The sequence below is a fragment of the Lycium barbarum genome, chromosome 10, assembly GCF_019175385.1.
Source record: "Lycium barbarum isolate Lr01 chromosome 10, ASM1917538v2, whole genome shotgun sequence".
Classification (NCBI taxonomy): Eukaryota; Viridiplantae; Streptophyta; class Magnoliopsida; order Solanales; family Solanaceae; genus Lycium; species Lycium barbarum.
The window spans coordinates 30274024-30298743 of NC_083346.1; the positions used below are offsets into that span (position 1 = coordinate 30274024).

The following is a 24720-nucleotide window of genomic DNA, read 5'->3' on the forward strand; positions in this document are numbered from 1 at the left end:
CGAGGAAGTATGACGTGAAGATGCACGGCTTACAACTTCTGAAGCAGGCTCAATAAAAAGTATTTTTAAAATAATAAGATTATCTTCAAAAATTTATTTCTTCTCCGAAAAATAAATATTCTTAACCCCCAAAGAGCTTGGTAAAAAATAAGCTATAAGATGACTACAAGTCTACAACAATAGTTACAAGGTTAATACTTTCATTCAAAACTATACTATTAGGGGTCATTTGGTTTGAACGCAATTAGTTATTTTGGTATTATTTTTTATTGACTGTTTGGTTTGCAGTCTTAAAATAACATGCATTGTATAATTTCTAAGAATAAGTCGTTAGTTTACAAAAATATCCTTCACTTTATTTAGTAGAAAAAAGTTTGAGGGACCTCACGTATTTTTGTTATTTTCATTGTTTTATCTAAAGATAACTAATGCCGAGAAATAAGATAATACTAAATTTTTATCTCCGGATTATTTATGGCTGCCCAACATATATACCAAACGACCCCTTACACAACTAAAAAGTAAATAATTTACTACTCCCTCCGTTCCATAAGAAGTGTCACCTTAGCAAAAAACAGACATATTAAGAAACCAATAATGCAATATTAAATTTTACCAAATTACCTCTATATAATAAAAATAAATTATTTTTACCTTTTGATTAGAGCATGCACAAGAAGTAAACCTTTTGACATTGGGAATCCAACAATACCAAGTTACTATGTGGCTTTTTCAATCATCATTTGAAAAAAAACTAGTCAATTAAAGTCTTGATTTCTTAAGGTGACACTTATTATGAAATAATTTTTTTTTGACTAAGGTGACACTTATTATAGAACGGAGGAAGTAGATTTTCTTAATATAAATACTATTTTTTTCCATTTCTATATAAGCTAACTAAGCTAATTTAGGAAAAAAACAAAAATTCCATTAAAAGTGTAAAAATAGTATTACCCTTGAGAAAAGACACCTCACTTTTTCTCTCAATCATCATCATCTTCAGCGCTTCTCCAATCTAAATAATACTAGTACTAGTATTTGTTACTTGCACAATACTTACTACTATTTTCTCTCCTTCCATTTTCTCACTCCCAACTATTCAGGGAAGTTTGTTACTCGGTTGTTGCACAATATTATTTTTTTCATATTTATTTTCCTGGTTGTTTCTTATTAGAAAAAAAATAGATTTTTTTTTTTATTTGTATAAAAAAGATTCTAGGGCTTGACCAATTGATTCAAAAGTCCTTGGGTTTTGCTGCTTCAAGATTTCAGGTTATAAATCTCACTTATTATTAATTTGCTTACTCTTTATTTTCTTGATTTATGTTGTTTTGGATTATGTGGGTTTATCTTTAGTTTGTGTAAGTGTTTACGAAATCTGCGATTAATTATCTATGGAAATTATTAAAACAAGTTGGTTTAGTTGATTATTTTTGATTTTAAAATAATTAAATGTAGGTTACTTGTATGTATAGTTGTATATTGAGGCCAGGATATTTCTTGTCCGTTTTGTTATAATTTCACCTCGAAAATTTAAATTGTTTAAAACAGTGTGATTAATATGATCCTCGTTGAAATTCAAAAGGAGGAATGTAATATGATCTTTATTTTGTCGAACTTGTGTAAAAGATTCGATTAATGTGATGCCTTGTTAATAAGATATTTGTTTGTTTCCTTGACATTACTAAGTAATTTGTTGTTAGTTGAAAGTTTGTACCTTGAGATTTATTAATTAGTGCTTTCTCATAGCAACAAAGTTGTTACTAAGTGTGAGTTGATGGTGAAGGCTTAAAACATGTAAATTACCCCATAAGTTATGTACTTGTTGGCATTGAGAAAAAATTCCTTAGAAATTGGGAGCTCAAAGTTGCGACAAGATCAATAAAGGAGAGACAAGAAGATTTTGAAACCACGTACTGTTGATTCACAGCATGTTGTTTGTAGGCTGAGACTTGAGTTGTCTCAAAAACGAAGAAACAGCTTCGTTGTTCTATTCAATTAATTGAATGAAGTGGTATTTTCTTTAGATCTAACAAGCCTCAACATCTTGTGCTTAAAATCTCAAAGTTGCTTTGCTTTTGCTGCATAGCTGCATTTTTGGTTTCGTTGTCAACTCAAATATAAGGTATGATATTTTTTTTTTGATTAAGCACCGGGTGTCCGGGTCTCTTTGAGCCCCGACTAATCCCGGGGGTGCACAGGCCCTCGGCAAGGAGTTTCCCGCAAAATATAAGGTATGATATTGTTGAATCATTCTTGGATGGAGGACGTTTCTAAGACCCACCCTATGTAATGATGCCAAGTATGAGGGGTGAATTACACTGGGTATGTTGTTTTTGTTGTATTGGGATTAAGTTGGTATGATCTTGGTATTAATTGATCCACTACTTCAGCACTACATGTTTACCATCAGTGTTCCATGTCTGGACTTCCATGTTCTCTATGTGTTTTTCTATTTGAATCAAATCATTCGACTAAATCAAGTTTTTTAATCTACAAATACAGCTGTTTCTCTGAGACTGTGAATCTCTGCTGGAGACGATTTGCGCCATATTACGCTTGTGCAATGAGCTGAAGTTCATCCATCAAATCCACTTTCAAGAAGTATGTTTTTGTACCGATTTCTTTATCTGACGGGGCTTGGTTAGCTTTTTCGCCACTTCCAAAGGTAGCTTTCTATCACCATCTTTGAGTGATTTTCTTTTTTCCTTCAGCTTGTTAACGTGTACGACTGGCTAACTGATAGGAAGCCGTTTTTTGTATTTATGAATGAAGTCCCATATAGATTTCATGAGTTACATGATCAGGACTTTGATTCCCTTGGAAATATACCTGCATCTCGTCATGTTTTCATTTGTCTGATCCAGAGAGAAAAGAAAGAATCAAGACAGAGCTGAACAATCTAGGTGCTATTGGGCTAGAAATGAAATGGAAAGAATAGAGTAAAAGTAGGACGAGGTTGGTTCTGCCGACAAGGATTCAATTAAGTAGGCATTGGTTACTTTTGTATATCTGTATACTTGCGGCTACTTTATATAATTCTGATCATCTTAGATTCTGACTTTGACCTTCCATTGTCTCATGATGCTTTCAAAACAATCTCCATACTTCCTAACCATTGTTGTAGAAACTGAACACTGATCCTCTTTTATAGATCAGTAGCCACATTAAGAAAAGCCAAACACTGTGAGTAGAACCCATAATTTTGAACCTTCATTTGGTAGTTAAAAAGTAAGGTTGGATTATTACAGCTTAATTGATCACCATATACTCTTGAAGCTATGGATGGTTTAGTGCGCTAAAATATATGATATGCTTTTCTATTTTCCTTTCTGTATAGGATTTGGGCAGAAATTATTGCTTTTTTTGCCAGTGTACTTGTTAATACTTGTGTAGGTTATAAATAAAGAAAAGTCTTTATTGTGTTTATCTTAAAATATTGCTGTCGCGGGGAAGTTTTCTGATTTAAGTAATCGAAAGCCATGTCCCTGATCTGTAAGGCTTGATATGTTAGTCACCTTGGCACAGTAAGATTTTCATGAATGTCAAAAAGCAAGTAAATGTAATGTTGCTCATTAATAGCTAGACAGTAAGAGGATGCTGGATATCAAAACATAGAAATTTCTTTATTTGGTGATCGTTGGATTATCCTTTGCATCTCTTTTACTTTCCTATCTTCTTCTTCCCCTCCTCCCTCTTAGAATTCCTGGGGGTGGGCGAGCTGTTGGAAGAATTAGTGAATAGGTGTTTCTTTTGGTAGGAAAGATAAAGTATTAGTGAATAGATGTGTAAACTTCTTTTGCTCCTTTATATGCTGTCATTTTCATGCTGTGGTGGTTTCATTTTCAGTATGCTGAAACAGTGACATTATTAATGTTTCCTAATGTTGTTCTTGAAGTTTATATTTCTTCATGTCCCACATTACTAATATACAAGCACTATTCCTACAGATATCAAGATCTTTAGCTACTAAAATCTGTTGGCTTGGAAGGTTTATTTGCAGACATGCCTTCTCTTCAGCTTCTTCAGTTGACTGAACATGGCCGAGGCCTTCTGGCTTCTAAAAGGTATTGAATTTTTTCTCCATTTTGTGCTTGCTAATTCATATCTTTTTTCTTGTGTCAATGCATGTCTAGTTTTAAAATACCAAAAATAATAGGCAAAAGAAATGAACGAACATTACCAAAAATTTCTGAGACTAGCGCATTGTTCTATCTCTTTTCTTTTGATAAGTAATAAAACTTTACTTTCCCAAAACAGGGTTACATGTTAAAAATTTACAAGCAAAAGTTCAAGTTCATCATGTGATCCAACAAATAAAGAGCTATAGTATAAGAGTTTTAACAGAAGGGATATATAATCAGGTTCAGGACGATGTAGAATGCAAAACGTTGTCGTTTACTAGAGATTACCTTCTCTTTACAGAAAACTATATCTGATTGATTATGGTAGAATATTAGTATTACAGAAATGTTTGAAGGAAGATCTCCTAGGCATGCTTTTGTTGGGAGAGAGTTTTTGGTAGAGGAGAACAGAAATTCCTGATCTTCCTGGCTGCTCTGGATCAAACTTCAATAGAATGAACCGATGTTTTAGAAGGCAAAAGTGCATGTCAGCCGAAGGCCTATCGATGTTTATAGTAACACGTGGTTTAAAGAAGTAAAAATGAGGATCGAGGAAACATTCAGGAAGCGAGAAAAAACATTTATCTAAAAGGAGTCATTTATGCACATTTAATGTTTTATCAATGAAATGAGAGATACTATAAATTTGAAGTCAGGAGTGCCTAGAAAGTGAAAAGAGCAAACTACACGAGTTAGAAGGATTTACAAGAGATATATCTATCACCAAAACTAATGAACAAAAGAGTTAATCTTGAAACTGGTGAGGATTTAAGTGAATTTATATTACTACACAGAAAGGGTGAGAATGTAGGTTAGCTATGCATAGATAATTTGAAGTTTTTAACTTTAACCTATTTCTGGTTTTCCACTTTTTTGTGCTTGAAGCCATACCTCTGAACTTCAAGTGACGTGAAATCCAACATCATGTTTATATATTCTTGCATGCATCACTATCTTCCAACAGTGTTTTGAAAACTGTGCATCAATCAATTCCTTAGCTCATACCTGCAATAGTAATCTCAAAATGTTATTCTTAATTTACAGGAAAGCGCTGCTGCTTACAACAGGTATAATTGTTGCTGGTGGAACAGCTGCTGCATACATGCGGTCAGGGAGAACCTATAGGGGGCATGATTCTACGCAGTGCAATGGAATGAATGATGATATAATACAGCCAAATAAGCAGATCGCAAAGGGTAATAATGTGAAGAAAAGCAGGCAAAAGAAAGGAGGTTTGAAGTCCGTCAAAGTTTTAGCAGCCATTCTGCTATCTCGAATGGGCAAAATGGGTACACGAGATCTGTTGGCTCTGGTAGCCACAGTGGTGAGATTCTGTAGTCAAAGCATATCCTTCATGTCTAACATTAAACATATATGTTACTATTCAACCGCTTCTAGGATCTGATAATTTTGGAGTATCTAGAAATGTGTTGGAGATATTCTGTAGTTTCCAATGGAGAGAAAGACATAACATTGGGACTTATCAAAAAGGAAAGATAAGTAAAAGCTCCAGTATTTTGAAGATTTCACAAGTTGCTAGCATATGCAGATACTACTGCTGGATTTTGGTATTTTTGCTTTAGAGGTTTGGCTATAGAATCAGAGGGGTCTTGGATTGTGAAATCATGAACATCTGGCCTCTTTTTCTTGCCTATAATTTGCATTTTGGTCTAAAGGTGAAAGTTGGGACAAAAGTTATCTGAGTTGTCTTTGTATAATGCTAATTTCGTGCAAATGTGCTTGGTGTATTTCTATTCTAGCTACTTCTTATATAGGATTTTTTTCTTTGATCAAGTAAAAGTATTTTCATTCATAAACATTGCCACAACGGCCGTATACAAAGGGTATACCACTATATCAAGAATCTAGAAACTATGATCCTCTACAAACTCCACCCAATCCTCTATACAACTAGGAACTTTCCGTTTACCCCAAAAGTAAATAAGAGAGCGGAGGGTACTCCTCAATCGAGAGAAACTCGATAAAATCTGAAAATTGAAGTTAAGTGAGTTGAGTTGTAAGGCTGGGTTAGAATTTACAAATTACCAACTGAATAAAATTGGGAATGTAGATATCTGTGACAAGGTAAGAGTGGCTCTTGTAGATGATAAAGATGCGGAAAATGAGGCTGAGATGGTTCGGGCATTTGAGGAGGAGAGATGCAGATGCCCCGGTAAGGAGGTATGAGAGGTTAGCCGTTGCGGGCTTGAGGAGGGGTAGAGGTAGGGCGAAGAAGTATTGGGGTGAGGTGATTAGGTAGGACATGGCACTACTTCAGCTCACTGAGGTCATGGCCCTTGATAGGAGGGTGTGGAGGTCGAGAATTAGGGTAGAAGGGTAGCGGGTAATCGGGCGCATTTCTTTTCCGTTCCCGAGTTTTAGCATTATTCTTGTATTTTCTTATTTTTTAGATTTCTATTACTCTCTGTTGTTTCCTTAGCCTCGATTATCTTATTATCTTGCTATTGTTTTTGCTTGTTGTTACTACCTTTTTTTCGTCTTTCTATGAGCCAAGGGTCTCCCCTAAACAGTCCCTTTACTTTCCCAAGGTAGAGGTAAGGTTTGCGTACACACTACCCTCCCCAGACCCCACTTGTGGGATTACACTGGGTATGTTGTTGTTGTTGAAGTTCAGCCCATTGAAGTGACTTCTAAACAGCACTTGATGTTTAACACTTTCCATTTATTTCTTTATTTTCTGAGTGTTGGCGTGTTTAAATTTACATAATGAAGTTCATTTTCTTATATTTGGCTGGCATGCAATCTTCGTGGATTATTCTACCTACCCTTTCTCTTGTATATTGACTCTGTTTTAATAAGTAATAAGCAAGTATTATTGATGTAAATGAACTGAGGAAATGCTGTGGCAAAAGTACACCCAAAAGAGTACCTTACAATGTGTATAAAGAACTAAGAAAATCTTAATGATGGTCTTATAGACATACTGACCTTTCAGCATCTGTAAAGTGTACATGGTTGGCTTGCATATTCTTTTGGTGTATCTTATCAAATTATGTATACCTTGGAGCAAAATCGCAACTTTTTCTCACAAAATTGGTAATAGCTGTCAAGGAAGTGGAATTGGCTTCAGTCGAAAAACTTCTAATTAAACAGAGAATTTAATGGAGAGGGGAACATTGATGTGAATATTGTGGGCAAGAGTGGTTGGATCGTATATATAGTTGTGCTTTATTTTTATGTATGTTTTTATATGAGTGCATATGGATTGAACGGTTTATTTGTCTCTTGAGATGAATTGCATGGGTCTGTCTATTTATCTTGTGGTCTTCCTGATAAAAAAAAAACATTTATCCTGTGATCTTGGGAAAGGATATATTTCCACAGTGATGAAGAGATTGCAGAAATTTTGGCTCGGGTATCCTGAAATATTCATATTATTAACTCATATAAAAATCAATTTGTTTTTATAAAAGGAATCAGTAATCTGCACATGGAACGACCTGCACTTGAGCTTCAACGTGAGCTTCGAAAGCTGAACGTTAGTTATCCTTGTTTAGAAGTTGAGGATCTTCTATTGTCAAATCTCAAGTTTATCAATGCAAATGTGTGTTTCATGTTTTTTTCAATTGCAATTAAAGGTGGGAAATTGAGTGGTTTCTGTCATTGCATGTGAATTATGCATGTGAAATTGAGTGTTTTGGTGGTCATAATATGAGGACAACCACAACTGCTGTTATGCAGGGTTCTACAAGAACCACTGAGAAGTTGGATGGTATAAGCGTTCCCATTAAAAAGCTGTTCAGTTCAATCTTTTTCCCTAGTAGGCCAGGTTTGCATTGGCAGTAACCAAAACTGTTGTTCTGCTTTGTTTGCAGGTGTTACGAACTGCTGTAAGCAACAGATTGGCAAAAGTGCAGGGGTTTCTTTTTCGTGCTGCCTTCCTCCGGCGTGTGCCAATGTTCTTCCGCCTCATACTTGAAAATATTGTGTTGTGTTTCCTCCAGTCAGCCCTGCATTCGACCTCTAAATATATAACGGGGACCTTGAGTTTACGCTTCCGGAATATTTTAACAAGGCTTATTCATGCACAATATTTTCAGGTAGAGATTAACTTGTGACATCTGACAGCATTTGTTTGTGTATCATGTTGGTCTTTAGGTCACCAAGATGCTATCTATTACTTAAATTAAGAGTGCGCCAGAGCAGCTTAGACAGAAACCCTGTTTTATACATACTTTTTCTTGTTTTGTTACGTCTGCATGTTATTAGATCCCTAGTACTATCTGATTGTTTCTTTCACTCTGTTATTTTATTATCTTGCTGCTATTACTGGTTATTAGTACTATGTATTATTACTGATGCTTTTTCATCTCTCCTTGAGCTGGGGGTCTATCAGAAACAACCTCTCTACCCGTCACAAGGTAGGGGTAAGGTCTGCGTACACTCTACCCTCCCCAGACCCCACCTGGTGGGATTATACTGGGTATGTTGTTGTTGGTGTTGTAATTAAGTATACTTCTTCCTAGATAGCCTTGCTGGAGCAGGAAAGACAGCATTGCATGGTTTGTAGTCAAATCACATTGATGGCTTCCTGTTGGCACATATTTATAAGTGCACAATGGTCTTAAATTTTTTCAGGAATTTGGTCTGCCAAACACTTGTTATGGTGTGTCCAGATAGGAACTAAATAGTGGAAGTTTGTCTACTATCGTAGTTTAACAAATCTTTGTGCTGGGTATTAGGATATGGTGTACTATAAACTGTCCCATGTTGACGGCCAGATAACACATCCAGAACAGAGAATTGCAAGTGACGTACCCAGGTTCTCTTCAGAGCTGAGTGATCTTGTACAAGAGGATCTTGTAGCTGTCACTGATGGGCTTCTATATACTTGGCGCCTGTGTTCGTATGCAAGTCCGAAGTATCTTTTCTGGATTTTGGTAATTATTTTGTTAAATTATTCCAACTTTTCTACCTTTAACTTATTAATGGTTGAGTTCTTCAAATGCCCATTTATGTTTGATTCCTAATTTTTTTCTCCAAAGTTTCAATTCGGAACTCTTTTGTCTAGTGAGTTCTCTTATTTAATGTTATTTTCCAGGCGTATGTTCTAGGGGCAGGGGTTACGATTAGAAACTTCTCGCCTCCATTTGGGAGACTAATGTCAAAAGAACAGCAACTGGAAGGGGAATACAGACAGCTTCACTCACGATTAAGGACCCATGCAGAAAGCATAGCATTTTATGGTGGTGAAACCCGAGAAGATTTCCACATTCAGCAGAAGTTTAAGACTCTAGTTCGGCATATGAAGGCCGTTCTTCATGAGCACTGGTGGTTTGGGATGATTCAGGATTTCTTGCACAAGTATCTTGGTGCTACAGTTGCTGTTGTCCTGATTATTGAGCCCTTCTTCTCTGGCAATTTGAGACCTGACGCATCCACATTGGGACGAGCGGAGATGTTGAGTAACTTGAGATATCACACAAGTGTCATAGTATCCTTATTCCAGGCGCTGGGAACCCTTGCGATAAGTTCAAGACGACTCAATCGTCTAAGGTATTGCTTTATTGCCTTTACAATGAAGGGATCAGTATATCTTGTACATGCTCCTCATTAGCTTTACTAAGTGATTTAGCCTGGCTCTAGATAAACGCTTTCTGCATCTGTCTCTTGCTACTGTATTGCTTAAGCCACAATGCAAGTTCCGTATCGACCGCAAGATTGTCTAGAGGAGGCTGATGGTTCTGTGTCTTTCTTGAACTTAACAGCGGTTACAGAACCAGGCATGGCTATACCCTAGTAAAATAAAGACAAAACAAGAGGGAAATTACTAAGATAAACTTTCCACCTCTTTTATTACTCATCTGTGATAGATTGATAACAAGGAACTTATATAAGAAGTGAAACTCTTATCAGCAATAAACTGAATAACAGATCAATGAAAGAATTTGTTATATTTGTTTCCAGTGATTCAATGGAGATTCACTAGTATATCAATCTGTGAATCCTATCTCTTGGCTGCAAATCTTTGTAGTAATCACTAGAAGATACTAATTTTGCTTCATTGTTTTTGTTAGCAAATTGACTTTGGTGCTTGAATCGACCCAAATACTAGTTCAAGTGGTGGGGATCCAAGGCTAAATAAGAAGACTATAGCCAATAGGCTAAATAAGAAGACTTATCCGATGTGGGATTATAGCAGCTCTTCCTCTCCCGTTCATGCCTAAGATCGGACCTTTGGGGCGTGAAGTAATATCCTATATTGGTTGGCCTACCATAAGGGATGGGTTTGACTTCTACCCCAAAAACTATCTAAGTGGTGGGGACAGTAGAAGATCCTATACGAGTCTACAGTTCATAGATTTAACTGGATGTTAGATTGTAACAGTTTTGAGCTATATATGACACGTAATCATATTGGCATACTAGAGTGTACTACACATTTTCATTTGCAGTTCTACTTTATACTTGAGATAGTCCAGCTATGTTTTCTAAACCGGTTTTGGCACTTGCAGTGGGTATGCAGATCGTATTCATGAGCTCATGGTTGTTTCTAGAGATTTAGATGGACGTAATGCCTCTTCCATACAATCTAACGGGAGCAATTATGTCACTGAGGCAAATTACATTGAGTTCGATGGGGTTAAGGTGATAAATCATCTGTTTGTTTTGATTTTACCACCATCTGTATTTGGGTTCTGATCCTAGATCTTTGGTGCTTTCAGGTTGTTACTCCAACTGGTAATGTGTTGGTAGAGGACTTGAGCCTAAGGGTTGAATCAGGATCTAATCTTTTGATAACAGGTACATTAATGTTTTTTGTATTTTCTTTTGATTGACCTTTGACTTTGTTTTTTGAGCAATGGTGCTTTTGGTTCAGTTGTGTCAGATTTACAATTTACTAAAAGTTCTCATGTAGTCATTAGGTTGTACTCCAAAGTATCCCCAACTGTAGCTGGAAGTGAAGCGTTAATTATCTGTTATAACCAGGAACTAAAAGTGGATGGGTATCGATTCCTCCACGTCATCTTTCCAACTAGCCTGAATGTGGACAGGTCAGGGAAAGAAATTCCATGAGTATCAAGAAAATTGATGGACATGTGAACATGGTGAAAGCATGGAATAGCTGGGGCAAGATCATGTAGATAAGTAATGATACAAAATCAAGTAATAGAATTGTTGATTCCTTGAAATTACTATCTAATAACCTTTAACTAGATTGTCAAGAAGGAAGGGAGAAATCAAGTAACTGATGCAAATTACTCCTAGCTAACAAGTAAAAGGACTTGGTACCAACTAATAGCATTCAAATACAAGATTTAGTCCAAGGCAGAAATATGTATTGAACTCATGCATTGAATACGTACTAGAAGGATGAAGATGAGGTTAAAGAGAGGAGGTAAAGATCAATTCCATAGAGGGGATGTCTCACAAGAGAATTCTGCATCAAAACATCATAAACTAAACCCCAGACTAAAAGACTTCCTATTTTTGCGTAAAGCTAATGGCCTTGGCCTAAGTACAAAAGATCCTAAATAACTAGGTTGGCCATGTGGCCCATGTGGGGTGGACTGTGGCTCACAAGTGATTCGGTCATGAGAATGATAATTCCAGAAGTCCAAATGCTAGTCAACCTAGTCAATGTCGTCATCAAACATGGTCAAATACCTGTCAACCCTTGGTCAAACTGAGTCAACTCTTCGTAGTTCCCTTCGGTCTTAAATGGTGTAAGCCCATGGCCATGCTGTTGGAAATTGATAGCTAATCCATCCCTTCAAATTCTACCAAACAACTGAGGAATGCTAGAAAAGAAAATCATTTTATCTCTCTTCCCTTCCCTTGGACCAATCTGGGTTATGGAGATGAATTATCCTATCTACTAACTGTGTCAAAATCCAGAAATATGTGGGATCAACAATAACTACACCTCAATCCCAAGTTAGTTAGGGTCGGCTATATGAAGTCTTTGCATGTCGTTCCATTGTAGCTTTTCTTAATTTAATTTTTCTAAAAAGTTAGATTTTCTAACATTAGAAGTTCTTTACTTTGTCTATTGATACACAAATCTCTAACAATAAATGATTTTTTAGAGCATTGGACCTAAAGTAAGCGTACTAACACAATTGAGCCTTAATCTGAAGCAATTGATGGTTTTTTTTCCCACCCTTTTGGGTCCTATTTTCACCGAGTTTGCATGGATTCCAAGGGGTTGTAGGTCTTCCGAGTCAGCTTTCTTTTATGTGATCTTAAGGTTTGTCTTGTCCCCTTTTAACACCTTTAATGGTTATGGTTTCACTTTTACATCTATGGATTGATGCATTTGGTGATCAACACAGGATATGGACATACCATCTCAAGCGACTCTCTTATTTTATTTTCTATTTGTGGCAGTTGCACCTTTTCCCGAATATTTTCATTTCTAATCTTGTCTAATTTTGTATGACTGCAGATCCATCTTAATATTTGCATTTTTGTGACACCCTTCTTGTAATATGTTGGAGCATTGTTACTGTGGGTTTGCCACAATTTTTTTTTCTCTGAGATGTATTCTTGTTTCCTTATTGGCAACACTACATTCTTAGCTACTTTAGATGCTACTTTTTTGATCAAGTAAATGTATTTTCATTCATAAACATGGCCAAAACTGGGCGTATACAAGGGGGTAAACCAATCTACAAAATATGATTCTCTATAAACTCCACCCAATCGTCTATAATACTAGGAACTTTAGATGCTACTGAATAAAAGAAGAAAAAGATTCTTTTGGGGAGTATTATTCTTGAGTATGTCTCTAAGTTTGGGGGGATTAATTGAAGTTTACAAGTTACCTAAATAGGAAAACTACATAATCACAAGCATATAATCCTAATCTTGGGCATAAATATAGGGACAGATACTTAATTGTTATGTTTGAACACGGTGAACAGACTTATAGGGTTCCTTTGGTTCATATACTAGTTAGATGTGGATTATAATGCAGGGATGATTAATAATGTAGAAGTTGTTATGAGGTGATTAACAATGAGGAGATTGTTATACGTAAATTTTACTTGCTTTCAAAGGGCATTTTCGTCTTTAAATAGTTCAACTCCCGCATAGCTAATGCACATAGTCTAATTTCATATTCTATTCTTTGCATAAAATCATATAGTTTTCCGCATAACTTAATGCAGGTGATATTTAATACTGCCAAACAACCATTACAGTAGTTATGCATCGATATTTCCCTTACGCAGTCAACAAGACACTATACTATCTTATATGAGATTTTATGCTTGAGCTAATTATTTCAAACTATTCCTTAGTTATTCAAGTGTTACGTTGGAGCACTGTGAACAAAATATTGGCAACTGGTTCTTCACTATATATATTTTTTTTGGATATAACATAGAATATAATTCTCACTGGTTCATTTTGAAGGTCCAAATGGTAGCGGCAAAAGCTCACTTTTTCGAGTCTTGGGAGGCCTTTGGCCACTTGTTTCTGGCCATATTGTAAAACCTGGAATTGGTTCTGATCTGAATAAGGAGATCTTTTATGTGCCTCAACGTCCATATACAGCTATTGGAACACTACGTGACCAGATTATATATCCTTTGACTGCTGATCAAGAGGTTGAACCGCTCACACGAAGTGGCATGGCTGAACTTCTTAAAAATGTTAGTTCCTATAATTAATCCCCGAAACCTGCATCTTTCCCTATGACCAATCTATCATGTATTTAAGGCTTGGAATTTATAATGTCATCATTTTGGTTTAACGCCATGAATTCTTCATTTTCATACTAGGTTGATCTTGAGTATCTTCTGGATCGCTATCCTCCTGAAAAGGAGGTAAACTGGGGTGAAGAATTATCTCTGGGAGAGCAGCAAAGATTGGGGATGGCTAGACTTTTCTTCCATAAACCAAAGTTTGCCATTCTGGATGAATGTACCAGTGCTGTGACAACCGATATGGAGGAACGCTTTTGTTCAAAAGTAAGAGCGATGGGAACATCATGTATCACTATCTCCCACCGCCCTGCTTTGGTTGCATTTCATGATGTCGTCTTGTCCCTGGATGGTGAAGGAGGCTGGAGGGTTCACTATAAGAGGTACAAAGCTAAAGTAACTAACTATTCCACACACACTCCGCAAATCCAGATACTTATTAGTTGCTGTTCAACAAAATCTCCAGGGCAGAGGCTCCCAGTCTCATTGACTCAGAGTTCAATGAGGACCAGCATAATGAGACAGATCGTCAAAGTGATGCAATGACTGTGCAGCGTGCATTTGAAAATGCAAAAAAGGTTTGGATACTCATGCTGTTCACACTTGTTCTCAGAGACGTCTTCTCTGCTCCAACTAACTCTTCTCTTTGGCATCATCCACAGGGCACAGAATTCTCCAAGTCAGAGGCCGAATTGTATTTCTCGGAGTTGATATCGGCACCTCCATCTGAAGCTGATGAGTCCCCCTTGCATGTGTTTCCACATCTTAAGAATGTTCCAAGGATACTTCCATTGAGAATTGCTGCCATGTCTAAAGTTCTGGTGAGTGTTGTATTACTATGACATCAAACTTGGTCCTTTTAGCTGGTTAGTTTCCAATTTCCTCTCACAGTGGATGCTTTCCTTTTATTTGGTTGTGAATTTGAAACAAAGTAAATTCTATATGCTTTAAAGACAACATATCTTATTTAGTGCGATGTACATGTAACATTTACTGGCTTAGCCTTAAAAGGTGTAGGGGAAAAGAAATTGTATGGTGGAAAAATGGTAAGGCGGTTTTGAACGGAAAAACAATCTCGCTTAGTGATGGGTAGACACACACACATATCTAAAAGGCAAAAGTCATAGATAGCCCCCTAAACTTTGCCACATTTTCCTCTGGGGTACCTAAACCGAGGGTTGTACCTATTGGGTACCTAAACCAGTCCGAATTTGTACCACATAAATACTTTTTGCTGATGTGGCAAAAAAAGTGAAATGCACTCTCCTCGGGCGCGTGAAGTACTCTTCAATCCTATTTTTTTTTTTTGGTTGAAAGCTTACCTCTTTTAAAAGATAACTAAAATTAAAAAAAAAAAAAAACAAAAGACCTAAGAACTGGACAGCAGCCCGTCAGTGACCTCCCCTCACCCCTCTTCGTCTTCTCCACCACTGCTTCTCTTCAATTTTTTTTTTGTTCTTTTGTTTTTTGTTTCTTGTTTCTTTGGATTCTTTCTATAAAAATAATTTGTGAGAGAAACTTCTCAATCACAGGCCATACCGGGTCGGCATGCCAGGATACGGGTCAGGTAATCTCCATGCCCGAATTAGTTTGCCCAGAAAATAGAAAAAAAATCATCATCACTGCCTCTTTGATAATTTTCAAAGCCATGAGGGAGATCTCTCTCCCTCCATTATTTTCCTCTTCTCTCTCCAATTATACTTTTAAACTCAACCCATTTCCCTTGTTTTCTGTCCAAGTAAAAGAAACATTAGATTTGGGTACTATAATTTTCCCCGGTGAAATTTCATTTTTTCCGGCGAGGTTCAATCCTCAACATAAAAGAAAATCAGATATGGGAATCAAAAAAATTCTGGTGTGACTCCATCTTTTCTGGCGAAATTGGTAGGAACTCTTTAATTTTTTCCGGCAAAAATCTCAGTCTTCTTCCTCGTACCAATGAAAAATGGAATGGAGAGGAAGGTTATAATTGAGAAATGGAATGAGGAAGGTAAAGTGGTTGGTTCCTACGGTGGGATTGCTATGGCTGGGGATTCTGATGGTAAAGGGAGAGGGAGGGGTTTGGTGGGGTGGGTTCGATGGGATAGCAGGGGAAGGGTTTGGGTGGGTGGCGGCTGGTTAGCTTAGGATTAGGGTTTAAGTTTTTTTTGGTTTTTTTTAAAACTCAATTCCTTTTTTAATAATTTTTTGGACTAATCTGCCACATGTAATCATTTAATTGGTCATTTTGCCACGTCATCGCGAGTGTAATACACCCATTTTATATTTTTTGCTGATTGTAAAAAAGGTGTCTAAATGGTACAAATTCAGACTGGTTTAGGTACCCAATAGGTACAACCCTCGGTTTAGGTACCCCAGAGGAAAATGTGGCAAAGTTTAGGGGGCTATCTATGACTTTTGCCTATCTAAAAAATATATATATGTATGTATGTCTTCTGTCTCGATATAAGATGTTACTATATGTACTCTTGACTGGGTCCTACAGTCAAGATAGGATATTTTGAAAAAATTAAATCTTCTAAATTAGGAATATCCGTCGTTGGTTTTGTGAAAAAGAGGAGCTTTTGGCATTAACATGTAAAGCGGATAATCATTTTCTTTTTTGATGAGGATCTGATCACCGTATCTGTGTGGAGGGAGTTAATATTATTGAGATCCATCTTTTTCGCTTGGTTCATATAGCTCCAGTGCTTGTTTTAGGTACCCAGACTGCTAGATAAACAGGGGGCACAGTTCTTCGCGGTCGCTTTGCTTGTGGTGTCTAGAACATGGGTTGCTGATCGCATTGCCTCTTTAAATGGTACTTCTTCTCTCTTCTTTTTAAATGTTCTTCTTCTTCATCTGGGATGAAGGATTTTATTGTACTATTTCTAACAAAGACATTTGCTTATGTAGGAACAACTGTGAAATTTGTCCTCGAGCAAGATAAGGCGGCATTCATACGTTTGATTGTTATTAGTGTCCTTCAGAGTGCTGCTTCCTCCTTTATTGCACCGTCTCTGAGGTGAATTTATATATGGAAAGAGTATACACGCCTTTCCTTCAAACATGCTTAGCGTCTGTGAATTTTAAAATTTATACCTGGAAGACAGAGAGTAAGTCTTACTTAGGTAGCTCGGTTTCTCTTCCCGGACTGAAAAAACCATAATTCAGTATTCAGTTATTACAAAGAGCTAAAAGGGCCCCTCCCTTTGAAGCGACACACAGAGGAAAGTTATCTTGGATAAGTATATCGATTACATGTACCTCCAATTTTTGTCTACAAGATTAAAACATATACTTTTTTCAGCTAGTAGGATTAACTTTCAATGTTCATTTTGATGACTGATTGCACAAAAAGAACACGCAGACACTAATTATGAGGTTCAAACAGAGTACATCTTGGTCTAACTACACTCCTAGGTTCAAATGCTATAGTAACCTAATGTCTACCTTTTGTTCTATAGCATGTAGATAGTGATGTATCTTTGATAAGGTTATACATTTAGTGATCTTATTTAAAATACATGGTAATTTTAGAGGCAATTTTGCTGGGTTCCAACATTATCCTGGAACCTTTTTTTCTTGACTCTGAGTTAATAGTTGTGGACAACTATATACCACCATAGCCGTGGACAGTAAGATCTGTCTGTTAATTCAGGATCCTGGAAGGTTGGAAATCTGATATTTCTTTAGGTATGATAGGGGCCTCTAAGAGAAAGTTCGTGGTTGGGTAGTTTTAAGTTCAGGTGGTTGCTGCTTTTGCTGCTATTGGGTGTGCAAACTGTGTACCATCATTTCATTTAGTGCGTTTATGGTTTATTATCTACTAATGAATCTTGTCGTGTTAGACTGTTGCATTTCATATTGGCATTTTAATGGTGTGTTCTTTGTTGACCTTTGTCCTTTCTTCTTTGAGATCAATAAAAATTTCTTCCTGCTGTCATACAGACACTTGACACAGACATTGGCACTTGGATGGAGGATTCGTTTGACCAAGCACTTGTTGAAGAACTACTTAAGAAATAATGCATATTATAAGGTACCTATATTATCCGACAAGATAAATATTTACGGAAAATCCTTTTCAGTTCTGTCAAATTAGACTGTTACTCGAATATCTATCACAGTCTAACTCATAAGGGGATTTGTAGATGTGCTGTTCAGTAGATCCCATGTTCACCCATGACATTGTGAAAATTTTGGCCATTTGAAATGTTTTGGTCCTGTTGTATTTCCAAGCACTAGCTTGACCAAACAAATGGATTATTTATTATGCTACTCCATTCGTCCTAAAATTCTGGCCTAAATTTCACTTTTAGGGGTCAAACAGTGCTTTGGCCAAAGTAGTTTTATTACTAGGTTTTTTAAATTTTTATGAAAATGGAAAAAATGATCAACTACATGAAACAAACTACCTTGTGGAAGGTTTATATTTTCTTTAAGCTTATGAATTTATCTGAAAAATCAATTTGGCTATTGAAAATTCAACATGTACAAAAGTTTTTGGTAGATTGATTATTGAAAATCCATGGTAGTGGAAGGTTTATATTTTCTTTAAGCTTATGAATTTATCTGAAAAATCAATTTGACTATTGAAAATTCAACATGGACAAAAGTTTTTGGTAGATTGATTATCCATTTGGTCCTGTTGCAGTCTTTCGTTTGTTGGAATAGTGGGACAACTTCTTTGTTCATAATCCCTTGTCCTTCATCCTTGATTAAAGGATAACTAATGCTGTAGTTCCTTCACTGTTTTTTTAAACGATAACTAATGCTGTAGTTCCTTAACTGTTTTTATCTCTACTTATAAGGAAAAGTACTTCACTTTTCAATAGAAGTCTGATGTACCGTTCAAATATCTTGCAAATGTAATGTTGAAGGATGAATTGTAGGTATTTAACATGTCGGGTGTCAACTTGGATGCGGATCAGAGATTAACTCAAGATCTGGAGAAGCTAACCAGTGACTTGTCTAGTCTGGTAACTGGTATGGTGAAGCCAACTGTTGACATTCTGTGGTAAGTTTCTGTTGTAGCTGCTAAGCTGGTGTTTTAACAGTATGTGTCTGGCTTTATAGAGGTACTATTGAAATGCAGGTTCACATGGAGAATGAAACTGCTAACTGGACAGAGAGGAGTTGCTATATTATATGCTTACATGTTATTAGGTCTGGGTTTCCTGAGATGTGTTACTCCTGACTTTGGTGACCTGGCAAGTCGAGAACAACAGCTTGAGGGAACTTTCAGGTTATCTGATGTTTTAGTTACTGCTTATCTTATTATGTTTAGATAGGCTATTGTTACAACTGAATATCTGTTATCAGGTTCATGCATGAAAGGTTGCGAACACATGCTGAATCTGTTGCTTTCTTTGGAGGTGGTGCTCGTGAAAAAGAGGTATAATTAGCAGCATTATTTTTATCAGCAGTGCAACCTTTCGGAAATAAGATATTTAGCTACATTTGTCTGATATTTGTTACATGCATATCCATTGAAGTGATCTCTTTCCCGTGTGACATGCTAGAAATTTGCTGGTATAGTAAATTTCTTCCCACTTTTATGCGTCCTATTTGGAAAAACAAAGCGGGCGGGTAGATAAGCTGTCTAGTTTTAAGTTGTTATGATCGTTTTGTATGGATTGCTACCGATTACATCAAGAGCTCGCTGTCCTTTAAGAAATAATTGTGGGCCCAAAGTTGGGACTGAGATGTTACGTGTAAGGACTACGTTTGGCATGTCTGAATTTATGGGTAATACGAGTAGAATAATTTTTCTCTTCGAAAGAGCAAGTTGCCACAGGCATTGAAGTGTACAAGTCTTGTATTGGCTTTGGGTATCTATCCAGTACATATCCTGGAGTTTGTAGTGGTTCTTTGTCGTTTTTTATTCTACACTTGCAAATTCTAAAACAAAAAGATGTGTTAAAACTAATCCATCTAACCTTCCAGACATCTTTGTTTTGTCCAAGAGAAAGGGATTTTCTTTTTAAACTTTGGTTGTTAATCTTTTCCCCATTTCGAGTAAAAAATTTAGTGGTCGTTTCGTTGGGCAGTGAGGAGATGTAATCTCTGCATGCAATTCTGAATTAATTAATGCAATGTTTGGTTGCTACTGTGTTTTTCTCATTAGTAATATCTGCATAAGTTGTGTTATGCGGGGATCTATGTATAATTTTATGCTGGATGGAGGGTGGAATAAGAATTCGAGTTTTAGTAATTCATGGATTAAAAACATTAAAATGACAAAACTATCCCTCATTATAGTAAACAAAATAAGTGTTTAAAAAGTAACACATTGGAATTATGCACTGAACACTAATTTGTAGTATATCAAACTGATCATTTAACAGGGAATAATCCCTGCATTACCATTCCCTCATAACTACCCGTGTTGGTGGGAAGTAGCAGGTACTCGATAGAATAGTCGAGGTGTGCACAAGCTTGGCTCTGACACAAAATTTCTTAAAACTAATCCACATGTATCCAGTCATCTCTGTTTTGTCCAAGAAAATTTGATTCTTATAAAAGTTTGAGTACCTATCTTGAAGCATGAAAAGATCTCTCAATTCCAGCTAAAGATTTTCTGTTCTTTCGCTTCTAGTCTTCTGCGACCTGCTCTACATGTAATTAGATGTCCATGGGCAATATTATGTCCTTTACTGTCTTCTTTGTTGATCCAGTTATTTCTAGCACAATACTGATACATATTATGAATGGCAGATGGTTGAAGCAAGATTTAAAGAACTTCTTCATCACTCTTCTTTGCTTCTTAAGAAGAAATGGTTATTTGGCATAATAGATGAGTTCATCACAAAGCAGCTTCCTCACAATGTTACTTGGGGATTGAGCCTGTTGTATGCTGTGGAGCACAAGGGCGATCGGGCTTTGACTTCAACTCAAGGTGATACCCAGCCAACTATGAATTTGTGTATTTTTGTGCTGTTATTATTTTTTGTTAAAAATTACCAATTCTTTTTTTTTTTACTGTCCCCTTTTCTTAGGTGAACTCGCTCATGCACTGCGATTTTTAGCATCTGTTGTGTCTCAAAGCTTTTTGGCTTTTGGTGACATTCTTGAGCTCCACAAAAAATTCATCGAGCTTTCTGGTGGTATCAATAGACTTTTTGAGCTGGAAGAGTTTCTAGATGCTGCTCAATATGGTGGGTGTGATTTGACTTTTGCTTTTCTCTTGTTTCTGTTACTTTCAACTCTCAACTCCTCTTCTCTGTTTATAAAAGCTTCAATGGCATTTGTGCAGCAGCTAATGGATAAACTCCAAAATTTATGCTGTAAACCTTAGATTTGATAGGCCGGTTTGAGTCCGTTGCATTAGTACTGTAGATGTCACGGTTTTGTGTGTGAAGGGGAGGCGAGCATGAACATGGTAAAGAAATTGAAGATAGATAAATGTAATGTGAAGTCGTTTCGTTTGTTAAAAGTTTATTGGACGGTTAAATAATGCTAGTGGATATGCGGAAAACACTTAGTTGTGGCTGATGAATTTTTGGGATGAAAGTGTTCGCCTTGAAGATATGCTACGACTAGGTTATTCTAATAAATGACCAGCCAGTTTGTCCCGAGACTCATGACAAAATTGCGTACATAGTTGCTAGACTATGTAACTTGGATTCCGGGGGAGGGGGGAACCATCTGTTATAAATAAAAAGCTCTCTTTCTAGCCGCACCAGAAATATAGTTTATCTCCACTGAATCATAATCGTTACGCATCATAATTATTTGTTTTAATATTTTACCGTCTTTCTTTTCTTTTTCCTTTGATAACATTCACGTTTCCCAGTTCTTCTATGATCCTCTCTTCCTATCAATGCCATCTAATTTCCTTTTCTTCTTGATTCTCAAGTATGAAGTGTGTAACATTGTCGAGGATAATCGATACCACTGCCACAAACTAGAGGGAACAAGTGTGCATGTAATTATTTCATGAGCAGGCAAAGGAACTAGGGCTCAAATTCTGGGGCATATATTTGATTTTGAATGGTTAAAACTCCATTTTACCAGAAATTGTTGGGAATTTTCTTCTTATATATATGGGAAATTTGGTACAAAGTTGGTTGACATTTAGCTATAATATTGGAGTAGCAAAATCAAATAGCTGAAGCTAAATTTGTTTCCGGAAAAATTCCTGATATCCATCAGTGCTGAAAAGTGCCTAAAACCATTCAATTCTAACATCACGACATACTGATCTTTCCTTATCAAATTGCTTTTGGCTGGATTTTTTTAATACTAGTCTGCAGGTGTTAGTATCATTATATGGAGCTGATGTTTCTTGTATGCATGCAGAGGTACCTGGAGGTGTTTCTTCATCGCCATCCTCGGAGGATGTAATTTCTTTCTCTGAAGTGGACATCATTACACCGGGACAAAAAAACTTGGCTAGGAAGCTAACTTGTGATGTAGTGAAGGGGAAAAGCCTTCTTGTAACTGGTTAGTGGCCAGATGACCTCTACTTATACTTTAATATATAGTGGTACTTATTGCTAATTACTTCCTTCTGAAGGCCCTAATGGAAGTGGAAAGAGTTCAATCTTCAGAGTCCTTCGTGGTTTATGGCCAGTTGTGAGTGGAAAACTTGTTAAACCATGCCAGCCACTTAACTCAGAATTGGGCAGTGGAATCTTCTATGTACCCCAACGACCATATACGTGCTTAGGAACCCTACGGGATCAAATTATATATCCTCTCTCACATGAAGTGGCTGAGAAAAGGGTACTGGCTTCTTTGCGAGAAGGTAATTTTCTGGCTATAGTATATTCCTCAGCTTTTTATGAGTTGGCTTGCTTGTAGTCTGTTACAATTTGTACTTTAGGTGATGTAAAATATTAAGACTTAAAAGTTATTTTTAAATTCCAAATTTATTGAATTGGGTTGCAGCGTTTGGTATATTCTGTGGTCCTTTTAGGAGTTCCAAGTCCCGAAGGCACAAGTCCAAAATAAAAAGAAATTCAAAATAGAATGACCAAAACATCAAATGATAAATCATAATATGGACGCAAGCTTCCAGTATCAGGTCATATATCTGGTGTCTCTGCTTTATAGATAATGCAAATAACAAAAAGTTGATCAACAGGAAAGGTGAGAGATACGAACAAATTTCTGTAAACATATTCACGTACCACTAAGAATTTCAACATTTGGCAAATATTTTATGATTGTTTTATGGCCTTTTCTAGTGTTCCAGTAGTCATTTGAGTTAGTAGGTATAGGTTTTGATGCCAACATAATTGTCTTCATAGTAACTTATCTTTTGAATATCAGGTCTGAGACCGCAAGGGTCTGCTAACATTTTGGATTCTCATCTGCAAACAATTCTTGAGAATGTTAAATTAGTCTACCTTTTAGAAAGAGAAGGTGGCTGGGATGCTAACCAGAACTGGGAAGACATTTTATCTCTTGGAGAACAACAACGATTAGGAATGGTGAGCTGAAAATGTGCTGATTGCTTCTGCACCGAACAACTTTGTTTGGAAATCTAATAATCATATTTCGTTTCTCTGCTGCTAACTGATTTGTTCATTTTTTCAAGGCACGCTTATTTTTTCACAAGCCACGGTTTGGAATCCTTGACGAATGTACAAAGTAAGCAAACACGCTCAGATCTCAGTGTCTTCCAGCCTTTCTATGGCCTCATATGCCTGACCCTGCTTCTATTTCCTCTTCCATTTGCAGTGCTACTAGTGTTGATGTTGAAGAGCACCTTTATAGGCTCGCTGAGGATGCTGGCATTACTGTTGTTACATCCTCACAGGTTTGTTTTCATCCATCTCTCAAATTGTCATCGGTATTTCTTTTGTCCATCAATCCAGATCTTATCCAACTTTTCTCTGTCTATGATTTTCCTCAGCGCCCTGCTTTAATACCTTTCCATTCTCTGGAATTACGGTTGATTGATGGTGAAGGCAAGTGGCAGCTCCGTTCAATTAAGATGGATGAGCAGGAAGACGAACCAGATGAATTTACACAACAATTGTGACTACGATGATGTATTCCAATGTTGTGAAAATGTTCTCGGATGGGTATAGTGGCAATAATTAATGAATTACGCATGAAATACATTGCAGTTAGATTGAGGCTAGGAAACTATACAGTTAGGGTATACAAATATTTAAGTTGTTTCTTGTAATATTTCATATAGGAAAACAAGTTTGTGTATAGCGCCTTTGTCCCATGGTTGTAAAAGGTTTTAGGCAGAATCTTTCCGGTCAGCCCCCCATTATATAAAAATGGCAGGTAGAACTGAGGCTGACAGATTTACTGATATTATCTTCTACATTTTACATTATATATGATGATATTCATTAGCAGGCTCATAGTTCTTCTGTTGTTGTCAGCCCCCATGTTTGCGTCTAGAACGACGAAATTTTACTAGTTAGCGGCACCCTTTCTTGTTTAATCTCACTTACTTTTCATTTGCGATAATAATTTTTTTTTGTGTGGTATTGCCATCCTCATCGCTTGTCAGATATTAACAATTATAAAAATAATTTTGCATGAAGATAAAAGAGGTTATGCAATCATCTTGTTAATCACAATAGCCCATGCTTCAGCTGGATAGTCATCATCTCATTCTACCTTCATCAAATGCCAAAAAGACAATGGAATGTTGTTTACAACTGCATTAAAAAGAAAGCACTGCTGGTACAGTTAGGTTTGTTTTCTTTACCGAAAGAAAAATGTGTCGTCTATGCAATACACAAAGGGTCGTCTGGTTCAAAGACAAGTTATTCATGGATTCATAGTGATGGGATTAGTAATACAAGGATTATTTTTGTTGGGTGCTTGCTTCATTGCACTAAGATTGGACACAAAAGATACTATTTGAATATTTATTTATTTTTAAAACTAAAGAATAATTTGTTACGATTATATCCTTGGATGCTTGGCCTTTATAAATTTCTTGGAATGAAACAGGGCTAGTTTTGTTA

The 24720-nt window shown here is 36.6% G+C and overlaps 1 protein-coding gene across 2 annotated transcripts; it reads left to right on the plus strand.

The window, feature by feature from the left end:
- The first annotated feature begins 964 nt into the window (after nucleotides 1–964).
- Nucleotides 965–24105, plus strand: LOC132614749 (ABC transporter D family member 1). Of its 2 annotated transcripts, none has more exons than XM_060329275.1 (27): nucleotides 965–1272; nucleotides 2506–2668; nucleotides 3951–4067; nucleotides 5169–5448; nucleotides 7961–8185; nucleotides 8828–9025; nucleotides 9187–9641; nucleotides 10601–10733; nucleotides 10811–10889; nucleotides 13506–13744; nucleotides 13874–14178; nucleotides 14262–14373; nucleotides 14458–14616; nucleotides 16496–16595; nucleotides 16691–16799; nucleotides 17726–17816; nucleotides 18670–18794; nucleotides 18873–19022; nucleotides 19100–19172; nucleotides 20495–20675; nucleotides 20776–20934; nucleotides 22079–22222; nucleotides 22296–22526; nucleotides 23054–23214; nucleotides 23322–23374; nucleotides 23465–23543; nucleotides 23640–24105. In XM_060329275.1, the coding sequence occupies exons 3-27, from the start codon at nucleotides 4006–4008 to the stop codon at nucleotides 23766–23768; spliced, it is 4032 nt and encodes a 1343-aa protein (XP_060185258.1). In that variant the 5' UTR covers nucleotides 965–1272; nucleotides 2506–2668; nucleotides 3951–4005; the 3' UTR covers nucleotides 23769–24105. The 2 variants fall into 2 exon arrangements, with proteins under 2 accessions (XP_060185258.1, XP_060185259.1); XM_060329276.1 differs by having other exon boundaries at nucleotides 3992–4067.
- The last annotated feature ends 615 nt before the right edge of the window (nucleotides 24106–24720 follow it).